The sequence below is a fragment of the Mytilus edulis genome, chromosome 5 (assembly GCF_963676685.1).
Source record: "Mytilus edulis chromosome 5, xbMytEdul2.2, whole genome shotgun sequence".
Taxonomy (NCBI): domain Eukaryota; kingdom Metazoa; phylum Mollusca; class Bivalvia; order Mytilida; family Mytilidae; genus Mytilus; species Mytilus edulis.
This window is the reverse complement of record NC_092348.1, coordinates 5,264,621-5,277,414: the sequence shown is the minus strand read 5'-3', so window position 1 is coordinate 5,277,414 and position 12,794 is coordinate 5,264,621. Positions and strand designations below refer to the sequence as shown.

Sequence of the window (12,794 nt, the reverse complement as noted above, 5' to 3'; positions counted from 1 at the left end):
GAACCACTATTTAGGGGAGTTATTAAACTATTGGATTGCTTCTGAATGATGTGCAAAATGAAGAACCATATTTTTGTTGTCTAGATGGAACTGGAAGGGAAAAGGCTAAACAATGGTTAATGGTCAGGGTACTTAAAAGTAAAATCACAAAAATACTGACCTCCGTAGGAAATTCAAAACAAAATGGCAAAACAAAAAGCTCAAACACATCAAAGGAACAAATAACAACTGTCCTATTTCTGACTTGGATTAGGCATTTTCTTAAGTAAATTTTGTGATGCTTGATAAGCCAATCAAATTAATTTAGATTTTCGTATGACTTTTTTTTGTATCACACTCTGTGCAATATCTATTCATGCAAGAAATAGATGACAGGCCACAACCATAAGAGAATACTGTTTTTACTTCATGAGATATGTTTCACTTTATCCAAGTTTAACTAAGGTCATGTCAATTTCTTTTAGTCATTCTAAACCTTACCAACATAAACCTATCCACATCATCTTTGCCTTTCTCAGCTTTCCCTGCCACTAACATCAGACGTGACTGGAGGTCATGAAGTTGATCATATCTGTAATGGTTTCTCTGAGCCATATTCCCTTCCTCTTCAGGAACACGTAACTCCAATACATCTGTCAACTCCTGTATCAAAAAATAGGTAATTTCTTATTGAATTTAATATTCAAACTTAAATAAGACAATGAAATATAAAATAAAGGTCAAAGTAATCTAACATTAGTGGGAGGCTTTTTCAATGAATAAAACCCCATAACTCAGAAAAGTAAAATCTAAAACTTATAAAAACATAAAAGAAGCTTCTGTCAATAGATATATACAATTCACCAAAGTATCATAAAAACTGCTTTAAGCAATTTTGAGTTATTGTCTGGAAACTGGAAAATTGTCCTCTTTTAATGAATAAAATCCCATAACTTGAAACCCTACAATCTAAAATTTATAAAAATCGAAAGGGATCATAAGTCAATAGATATATATTCATTGAAGTTTCATGCAAATTGGTTAAAGCGTTTTTGAGATATTGTTCAACATGTTGATGACAGATGGACAGACAACAGTATACCATAATACATCCTGTAAACATGAAAACTTAAACCACTGATCATGATTGACAAAAAAGACTGTACTTTTTCTTTTGGTAGTTTACTTTTACTAATTGTGACTTGAATGGAGAGTTGTCTCATTGGCACTCATACCACATCTTCATTAACTGCTGATTTTCCATCAAGAATCTTTTTGAAATAGCATATTATACCTATCCTATTAGTCTTTATTTTAAGAAATTTCTTACTTTCAAACTCTGAGACATTTTTTTACATTGACAGGGCTATGAAATTTACTCAACTTAACCTAGAATTAGAATCAACTCATCAGAGGTTAAAATTCATTTGTCAAAAGTAAATTTTACAGAGAGTGAGAAATTACTTCAAATCATCTGTGTTTTCCACACAACTGAGTTGGACACAACAAGGTTAAACTTTTCCATAAAACGAAAAATTTGACCTTGAATTAAAATTTTAAACTAAATAGAGACAAACAGGCTAATGAACCTACTCATACATGCATCTAAAAAATATGCATGACAACTGTGCAAAATTTCATCCGTACCAATTTTAGAGTTTTTGCTTTTATTAAGATTGTTGAGAGACAAAAACTAATAAAGTGAAAACTTAAGAACTTCAAAATTCTTAATGCAATTCCATAATAAATCTTAAAACTTAGCAACCATTTCATTCCATTAGAACTTACTGGAATCTTCAGAAATGTTTTCTTCTGTATGTTTCCAACTTGGTATATACCCTTTCCATTGATAGCTTCAGCTTGAGCAAGGGAGGTAACTTCTACAGACCCATGAGATTTTTTCACTGATTGTAGCCAATCAAGCTGTCTTTTTGTATCAAGCTGAAAGTTTTAAGAATGATGATAAAGAGATTTTTTAAAATAACTAGATATCATTGAGATGGGAGCCATCTCTGTGGGCCCCGCTGTGAATAATGTGCATTAAAAAATTGTATCTTTACCATAGGACATGGGTTTGACAACTGAAATCAAAGTTTTTGACCTTGACCTTTGACCTAGGAAGTTGTAAATAAATTATGACACACCCTTTGGTGTTGGTTTATAAACATGTCAAGTATAAACTTTGAAATGATAACGGTTCTCAAGATATAGAGCGGACACGATCTTTCCCATAGGACATGGGGTTGTCAACTGAAACCAAAGTTTTTGACCTTGACCTTTGACCTAGGAAGTTGTACATAAATTATGACACACCCTTTGATGTTGGTTTATATAGATGTCAAGTATAAACTTTGAAATGACAACGGTTCTCAAGATATAGAGCGGACACGATCTTTCCCATAGGACATGGGGTTGTCAACTGAAACCAAAGTTTTTGACCTTGACCTTTGACCTAGGAAGTTGTACATAAATTATGACATACCCTTTGATGTTGGTTTATATACATTTCAGGTATAAACTTCAAAATGATAACGGTTCTCAAGATATAGAGCGGACACAATCTTTACCATAGGACATGGGGTTGTCAACTGAAACCAAAGTTTTTGACCTTGAACTTTGCCCTAGGCAGTCGTTCATAAATTATGACACACCCTCTGGTGTTGGTTCATATACATGTCAAGTATAAACTTTGAAATCATAACAGTTCTCAAGATATAGAGCGGACACGATCTTCACCACAGGACACAGGGTTGTCAACTGAAACCAAAGTTTTTTACCTTGACCTTTGACCTAGGAAGTTGCACATACATCATGACACACCCTCTGGTGGTGGTTAATAAACATGTAAAGTATAAAGTATGAAATCATAATGGTTCTCTAGATATGGAGCGGACACAAAAGTGTTACAGACGGACGGACGGACGGACAGACTGATCACTATAGGGTACCCGCCTAAAGGCGGGACCCTAATTACACCTTATATCAGAAAGCCAGATTTTGATTGGTTGATGGCCAGTGTATTTTTTGCATATTCCAATATTTTTTCCTCCTTTCAAATGAACTTGCCTGTTTTTCACCACTGCTGGTAAATTTGCCTCAAATATCATGGTAGTTACCATTTTGGACATTCCTTTTTTATCTCTCAAGCATCTTCCCGCCAAAAATTTTCGGTATGACTTTACATAAAAATGTGACTTAACGCGTATTAGTACATGTATAATTCCTGGGGTTCTATGATAATATACTCTTATCCTCAAAATTATGCATAAATATGTTAATGAATACAGCTTTCAAGAAAAAAATAAAATATCTTCACTTGTACAGAGAGTTTCAATCAAAATCTTTTCGGTGTAATTAAACAGATATATCATGTTATGGATGGGTATCTGTGAAAAATACCAGACTTGGGTCTTTACAGTCCCTTGACTGGTAATTTTTGCAAATACCCCTCCATAACATGATATATCTGTTCATCAATCCATCAAACAATAGCAATGAAATAAAGCATGCAATTTGACAACCACACATAATATGTATATAAATATATAAAGCATGCTTAAAATTTCCTTTCATTCATTACTTACAATTTTGTCGATTCTTCTAGATAAGCAATAAACAATAAGTTAACACAAATTGAAAAAAAAATAATAATTTGTGACTGATATGTTATTCTCAATTAATACTTTGATTGCAAAATGTTCATTTTTGATTGTGATCAATAAACAATTAATTAAGGTATACATGAGAATACCCAATAGAAGCACTAAGATGTCGATCACCTTGATCTATGTGTATCTTAAACAATTGACTCTCTCCAACATTGTAGACTTGTATAGAATTCAAAATGCCAAAACACAACACAAAGTACGTAAATCTTCAATTGGAGTTTTCAAGACAATAAGCAACAAAAGCCAAAAATTGGTAAAACTTGTCACTTTAAAAGTGTAATAACTCCAATAAGGAGTTGAGTAAGACATTTTATCATGTTGACATTTGTAAAATCTTATTACATCAATCACTTACCAACTTCTGTGGCAGTTGAGGATTTGAATCTAATTCTTTCCAAACTTCCTGGCATTTTTCTAGGAAAATCTTTGTATTACAGTGTTTTTCCAAATTAAAGATCAATGGAGCATAACCAGTTGTAGCAGAATGTAAACAGTTGACCTTGGCAATCTCCATGTCACCTTCACCTGCTGATATACTGGCCAAGTCTACAAATACTTTTAACTCCTTTAATCCACCTGTTCAATAAATAAGAGGGAAAAAATAACTTGCTATATTTTGAACAGAGAACTGTTGCATTGTATATGATTTGAAAAAAGACAGAAGACACTTTTTATTACAGTGACCAATAAATCTTAGAGTATGATATTACCAAATCTAAACATGATGGGTGCACATGTGGAGCTGAATGTGTATCCCCTTCCAGAGAACATGTGATCACCACTGTTTTTGTAGGTTTTTCTCTTGCTCAACTTATCATATTTTGTTTTCTCTTTGATATCTTGGTTTTCTACTGGTTCCTTCTGATGAATTGTACATTTCAAAGATGATTCAATGACACAAATAATTTGATGACTGAACTTAGGTCAAATAAAAAATAGGGTAGCATCTGTGTTCAAAGCTACATATCAGTATTATTCCTTGTGTATATTGACCCAGCTGGTGAGATTATGATAGCTGACATTTGAGGTCAAGGACATATGACATTTAAAGAATTCATATACATGTACATAAGGCATTTATTTGCAAGTAACATCACCAATTGATGTCGTCAGAGCTTAAAATGCAATAGTTATCTTCATTCTAATGCAACTGTCAGAAAATAGTCAATCAGATACTTGATGATAATATCAATCCTATCTCTATGTAACTAACATTCTAGAATATTGTGCAGTAAAAAAGCAAATACAGTTACCTGGCATTGATTCTTTTATCCAATCAACAAGTGGTTTACATTTTATGAAATCTTTCAAACATTCAGATCTTTCTGGAGTTACTTCTCCAAGTATTGAGCAAGTAGTCAGCAGATTTTGGTCCAATTTTTTCATCACTGTGTCCTGACCTCCAGTCTGTACAAAAAATGAACACAAACTTCATATGTATGATCTGGCGTTTTTTTTTCTCTAATTCTTACATGATTTGTCCTTTTCCTAACCTGCTGATTATTTTTATCTTATCAAAATGTTTAATTCAATTTGATCTCAGTTCTTCATTGGTATAAATTCAATTATGATGTTAATTTTCTTAGCTTTCCTCTTAATTTCCTATTGTGATGTCATAAAAAATAGGTGACTATGCCCAATGACATCACATAGAACACATCTTTTCACAGATTATTTGAAAAGAAGGATTGAGTTTGTCTGCATATTGTTACCATCAAATATTGCCGGTCCTACTAAAAAGCGCCCGGGAATGCCTGAGAGCACCCGAGAAAAGAAAAAGCGCTGGGGTGAGAAAATAAAGCACCCGAGAGAAGAAAATAATAATATTTTATAACAATAATGTTTCTTGAATACTTTTTTTTTTTTTTTTTAAATTGGTTTTATACCAAACACTTTTAACATGCATAGTATAATTGTATAATTGTGTAATTTGCCGATGCTGATATACATGTGCGTGTCACTTTTACTGTTCTTAAATAATGTGTAACTCTTTTAATTTTATAAAATTAATATGTATCTGTGAAATTTAAGTTGTTTTGGCATTTTTCATTTTGATATCGTTTTTGAAAATCATGTTTTTTGATGTCTAACATTTTATAAATCTTTGGGACAAAGTGATCCATTATTATCTGTCTTTCGAAACAGTATTCATATATTATTGTTAAAATTGAAAAATTCATACTTGTTTTTGTGCTTTATTACAAATGTCTATTATCTGAATTTGCAAAATACTTGTCTAAAATTTAAAAAATAATGTGCATAACTTATATCGTCTACACAAAGTTGTCTCATGCCAATACAAAATCTATATATTTTTCCCGGGCACCCTTTCTTTTCACTGGGCGCTTTTTTTCTTCCCCAGGCGCTTTTTAGTAGGACCCAATATTGCATATTACTATATTTTTCCACTCATTACATTTAAATTTTAATAATATATATAGAATAAAGGACTTTTTGTTTTTGATACTGACTTTATTACAGTAAAATATCAGGTGAGCCGGAAGGGCGAGCCTGATATTTTCTGTGATAAAGTCAGTATCAAAAACAAAAAGTTCTTTATTCTATTTATCGGTAATCTAAAAAAAATAAAAATTACTACAATAATAGAGAAAATAACAAACAAACATCTTTTACGCGTCAAATCACGGCGAATAACACTTGACGTCACAGGCTGCATTACTTCATTTGAAATTTTGTCACAGTGCAGTAAACATGGCGTTCTCTTGCACAAAGTATTGAAAAGGAATTATTGCATGTGTTTTATTAATATTCTGCTTTGGACATGACTCTAACAATGGCAAATATAATGATAGCATACCGGTAAGTCAGATTTCTTTATTTTTCACAAAGCATCAACATAGAGGGGGGATAGGAGGGTCCTGATCCCGAAATCTAGGGTTTAAAAACATGAAATCACGAGGTCCCAATTTTAATCACAGGAGTTTGAAATCCTATCAATAAGGGGTTAAAAATATACCAAAGTTGACTATCACAGTAGAGCTTCTCTCGAAGAGGAGCTTCTTTCTAGCTCCTCTTCGAGAGAAGCGCTACTGTGATAGTCGCCTTTGGTATATTTTTAGCTCCTCTTCAAGAGAAGCTCTACTGTGATAGTCACCTTTGGTATATTTTTAGCTCCTCTTCAAGAAAAAGCTCTACTGTGATAGTCGCCTTTGGTATATTTTTAGCTCCTCTTCAAGAGAAGCTCTACTGTGATAGTCGCCTTTGGTATATTTTTAGCTCCTCTTCAAGAGAAGCTCTACTGTGATAGTCGCCTTTGGTATATTTTTAGCTCCTCTTCAAGAGAAGCTCTACTGTGATAGTCAACTTTGGTATATTTTAAACCCCTTATTGATAGGATTTCAAACTCCTGTGATTTAATTGTGATCGTGGACTTTGGACACTTTGGTATATTTTTAACCCCTTATTCAGTTATTGATAGGATGATTCATATCGTATCATCATTTCTAAGTTCAACGCATCAAGTTATAATTATATTTTCATTAAAGCTGACTGTAATTTGTAAATTATCTGAACAAGCTCATTTCTTGTCTACTTCATAATGGTGCCCCGGTTACCCCCTTTTTCAAAATTTATCCTATGAATAAGTTCACTTTTTTGTTCTTTGTTCTATGAATATCTGTCATTAAATTGACAATGAAACCACATCTTTTAAAATTGTATATGATGGTCCCACAAAAATGTTGAAAATGCGTAAATTTCATTTTTTTCTAGCTTCTCTCATGCAATAGCGGTACCTTTTTGGTCACTATTTATGCGTTTCGTTTAAATATGAATTGCAACACTTTATAGTGACTGAACAGGTAAAACAAATACTTCTCAAGAAACAGAAAAAGAAAACTTCTTGGAACGGCACCAGGCTATGTATTGGTATTGTATGAATAAAACTCGGATTGGAACACCATGGACGATGTGTTTGTTGTACTTCATATATCAATTATAGATAACGCATTTTTTTAAAGTCTGTCGGCTTTTTCATGCATTTTCTGTTCACTTTTCACAACAAAAAAGGCTAAACTAACTTTTTGAAAGTTATAATCAATGTCAAGTGTTTCATTCGCCAAAAATCTCGTTTCTGAGATAAAAATCACGCGCAATTCTGTGAATGAAAGGGGAAAGTAGATCCTTACGTGTTGCATTCGCGCATGTCATTTGCGTACTAACCCAATAATTTTTATATCACGGCCAGTCCACTCATACTGACATTATCAGCGAGTACACATCAAAGGAAAAATGTATGAATTACCGATAAAAATATTTATGAAGTTTGCAACCATAACTACCCATTTAAATACATCATAAAAGTCTTAAAATAGAAAATTACATACACAATCATGGCTTAAATTTATAAACCTTAATCAGCATTTTTAAAACAGTAAGTAAGTTCTATAAATAAATTGACAACTAATCACCTCAAAACAATACAACATTTCTTTATACATAATTTAAAAGCAGTGAAAGAGATGTCATTCAAATACAACAATGTACATTCAAAGTAATTGTCCATTAACCAGGAAACCCTTGTTTTCCCCCTTTTTTGCTCCTAATTTCCTAACAGTTTGAACCATAACCACTAAAAGCCAATTCTAACCATCCCTTTGAGGTATGGAAACTTGTGGTATTATTTTCAGAGATATCCATAGGACATTTTACAAGTTATTGTCTGGAAACTAGAAAAATGTTTATTTGGGCCTCTTTTTGGCCCCAAACTCGTACACTTTTTTCCCTTCTTTAAATTTAATTCACATCCCAAGACTTTTTAAGTTAATCATGGTTAATACATACCAATTTAATTATGTCTTTTATTTGATCGAAATTTCCCTTTAAATTAAATGCATCAACTACTTCCATTATAGCTTTTGCACCATACAAATAATTCCTGATATTTCCATGCCGTTCTATCTGGTCTAATCTTTCTTTTATCCAACTATCATCCCCATCATTATCAAATAGCAGGAACTCCTTCTTCAAATTACTTCTATCTTTAGTCTTGAACCATTTATCAAATTCAGAGAAGTGCATGTCTCCTGATCTTAACTTCTTACTTAAAGTCCTCCATTGTTTTAAAGCTGGTTGCCACACTTTGTCAAATACCTCATCTATCTTCACATCTCTCCCAAGTTTTTTTTGTAATTCAGTTCCTTTTTTTTCCCAAATCTTTATAAAAAGAAGACCTTTACAATGTTCAATTATCTTGGGTAGTATATCCAATTCATCTTGACGCAGACCAAACACAGTCACCATCGGTTTGTAATTTTCTGGATCTTTTAAATTTTCTTGTAGTTCTGTTGTTACAAGTTTGTTCAGTGAAATCATATCTGGTTCCTGAAAAACTTGCAACTTGGTTAGTAGACTTGCAGTATTAGCTATAAAGGAAAAGAAAAAAACCTATAAACTAGCATTTACTATATGCATAAAAAAATCATAAATCAATGAACCAAGAAATATATAAAGGTCAGGTCTGACAGCATGTACAACCTACATTAATTCTATTTACTTTTCTACATTGGCTAGAGGTATAGGGGAGGGTTGAGATCTCACAAACATGTTTAACCCCGCTGCATTTTTGCACCTGTCCCAAGTCAGGAGCCTCTGGCCTTTGTTAGTCTTGTATTATTTGAATTTTAGTTTCTTGTGTACAATTTGGAAATTAGTATGGCGTTCATTATCACTGAACTAGTATATATTTGTTTAGGGGCCAGTTGAAGGACGCCTCCGGGTGCGGGAATTTCTTGCTACATTGAAGACCTGTTGGTGACCTTCTGCTGTTGTTTTTTTCTATGGTCGGGTTGTTGTCTCTTTGGCACATTCCCCATTTCCATTCTCAATTTTATGGACAAGGTGACAGAGGTCTGAGTTATCAGAAGGTCAGGGTTTCAAAGGTCCCTATTGTGATTTTATTGTCAACATGAAAAACAAAAAGAATGAAAGAAGCAAACATGTATATGAATATCAAACAAAGCAATACAATGTACCAAAATATTTGAACACACTGTCTGTGACATTCCCAATTTCCACTGCCAGATGAAACTATTCTTATAGCAAGCAAGCAGGAAATTGAGCTTACCTTTGCAGTGAATACTGACATGAGTAAATTCTCGTACAACTTGGTAAGTTTGATCAAAAGCCTGTAATTCTTTGGATCTTATGGTTAGTGTATTCATGATGACTTCAACATTGTCGATTTTCATTGCAATTATCAGTTTTTGAAAGTTTTCATGCTTTTCTATAAGTTTTCTCAATGTTTTGACTAAAACAGTCCCCTCTTTTAATCTCTGAACAAAATCCTGTATGATTTCTACGAACTTCTTCAACATCTTCTGACATTCTTCACCTAATGCCTTGGGTTTATTACCTGAAATAAAGATATAGCAAAATCAACTGCTTAATAAGGGTTTTCTTAATCTTAAATTGAATATCTTGATATTTTTATCAACAATAAAAGTGGATCATTAATACACAGCATGTTGAGATGTATCATAAAAAATGCATTAATTGTCCTTTATTGCCGATTGGGTATTTTAGTTCATCTTATATCTATTAATAACAATAAATGATATAAGGAATTCCCTCTGGCCTCTCTTGAAATCTCGCTCTCTAATTGCTTTGTGAGATGTGGGAAGGGAACCAATCAGAACAAGGCCCTTATTTCAAATTATCCAAAGGCAGAGATAGGGTGTGTTTGGATATACGCCTGAGGCGCCCTATGGTTACCCATAGGTACCTATGGTTTGATATTTTGTGTATAAAATATCAAACCATAGGTACCTATGGGTAACCGTAGGGCGCCTCAGGCGTATATCCAAACACCTCCATAGTTAATTGATTATCATCCTTTTTTTTAATTACTGCACGCCTCATTTAGACATTCTAGATAATACAACTGCATTTAGCAGATGCATTGCAACTTGGCATTAGCGAATTCAAAATTCCATCCTCACCCACCCTATTTTATTTTTATTTTTTATTGAGATATCAGCCCTCATTCTAGTGTACTAGAACTGGGCAACTTTAAAAACTGAATGGCCACCAAAAATGCATAACTGGTTGCCATTTAAACTATTAGAAAATTGAAAATCTGGCAACCGTAAGTTTTCGTTAATTTTGTCCTGATCAGATTAGGGTTTTAAAAAATTATTTGACGCTTGACAGTAACACAAATTTCAAGCGCCTTTTAGATTTCAGCTTGATCTTGTCAGCGCTTTATTTCATCAGGTAATTGTTGTTCATTTGTAAGCAATTTGTTGTCGATTACAGAAAATGGCACAGTTACTGCTGACAGAATTTGTATCTATCTATCTTCGTATTTCTGCACTAAGTCACAATTTTGACTATAACATGCCATTAGAAAGAAAATGATTAGAATTTATAGATTGTATTTATTGAAAACACATGGTCAGGACTCTTTCTCATTTTGTCACTAAATGGATGGAAACCAGGTCGGCAACAATTTTGTAACTTCTCAAAGATTCAATAAAATACCAACTACAATTATGCAAACAATTTCAGATGATTACTTGACCGATCCGACAATCACCAGTTCTTCTGCACAAGTCCCATGAGATTTTTACTAGAATGGGGCTTCTGGCTACCACTTAACGTCGCAGACACATGAAATTTGTTTGAGTTGGCCATTAAATTTCAGAAATTTTTTCTTTTCTTCAGAGGGCTTGATATCATTGGTTGCTTTAATTGATTTAATTTACTGGGGTTTTTATGTGGTTTTTTTTGGCATTTTTTTGGGCAAACATTCAGAAATCTTAGCATATATTGAGCAGTATTTTGGAAGAATTGAATGGATCCAATATTATAATCTAAAAGCCATTTTAACACACATTAATTCAATATAGCTTACGGTACATCTCCATATATGTAGGAAATGGCCTCCATGAAAGAGCATGTTGAAATACTTCATGAGGGTCATCCAACTTTTTTACATCCCAGCTCCTTTCAAAAACATTAGATAAAAGTGCTCCTAGACGAATGATACATGGTTCATCTTTTGCACTTTTCCATTCAAATTTGTCACATTCATTCACTGCCTTTAAAAACAAATAATGAAATAAGTACATTCTGGTCTTGTATTTTTACTTAATCTAATTAAAATCCTAAATAATTTGAAGAGTAACTTGAACACTGATATATATTTAGAAAAGATTTTTCATTAGGAATTAAAGAAGAACAGTACAAATTTATACTCAAAATAACAGGAATATGTGTTTTAAAATATCCCACTCACACTATCATAATTCCATATGTTCATTGAAACCAGAAATCTGGCTCAAATCAATCTACTTTGTCTGAGGAAGTTGAAACCTATTAAGTTCTTCATAATTTATAAACACACATGTAATACATCATGTCAGTTCCTAAATACTGACTTCTTGGGTTAAAACTGTTACTTACTTTCAAAGCAACTTTGGTAAGAATATCTTGTACTACTCCACCAAATGACTCAGTGTGTTCACAGTAAATCTCAATTAATTTTTCAAATGAACTCTGCAAATATATGTTCATGGATGATATAAATGATAAGAATTATTAAAAACTTTCCTAAGATGATAGTTTACTGCTTTTTACACTTTAATGTAAACATGAAGCATGGTCTAAAACAATAACAAAACTAGAGGCTCTAAAGAGCCTGTGTCGCTCACCTTGGTCTATGCTCATACTAAACAAAGGACATACATAATAGATGAGAATAGAATTCATGAGAAAATTATGTTTTGGTGATGGTGATGTGTTTGTCAATCTTACTTTTACTGAACATTATTGCTGTTTATAATTTTCTTTATCTATAATGAACTTGGCTCAGTAGTTTCAAAGGAAAATATTTTGTAAAAGTTTACAAAAATTTACATAAATTAAACGAAAATTATTTAAAATTTACTATAAAGAGCAATAACTCCTTAAGGGGTCAATTGACCATTTTGGTCAAGTTGACTTATTTGTAGATCTTACTTTGCTATACATAATTTTTGTTTACAGTTTATTTTTTTCTAAGATAATATTGAAGATAATAACCAAAAACTGCAAAATTTTCTTAAAATTACCAATGCAGGGGCAGGAACCCAACAATGGGTTTCCTGATTTGTCTGAAAATTTCAGGACAGTTAGATACTTAATGAA

At 32.6% G+C, this 12,794-nt stretch overlaps 1 protein-coding gene across 1 annotated transcript in view; it reads right to left on the bottom strand.

Moving 5' to 3' along the window:
* Positions 1-12,794, bottom strand: part of LOC139525343 (E3 ubiquitin-protein ligase rnf213-alpha-like) — a 163,452-nt gene that overhangs the window by 96,748 nt on the left and 53,910 nt on the right. Inside the window, exons 21-28 of the mRNA XM_071320553.1 lie at positions 12,072-12,164; positions 11,521-11,707; positions 9,733-10,020; positions 8,451-9,031; positions 4,901-5,054; positions 4,003-4,223; positions 1,768-1,920; positions 481-642 (exon numbers count right to left, since the gene is read on the bottom strand). Coding sequence (XP_071176654.1) covers positions 481-642; positions 1,768-1,920; positions 4,003-4,223; positions 4,901-5,054; positions 8,451-9,031; positions 9,733-10,020; positions 11,521-11,707; positions 12,072-12,164 — 1,839 coding nt within the window. The remainder of the gene's footprint in view (positions 1-480; positions 643-1,767; positions 1,921-4,002; positions 4,224-4,900; positions 5,055-8,450; positions 9,032-9,732; positions 10,021-11,520; positions 11,708-12,071; positions 12,165-12,794) is intronic.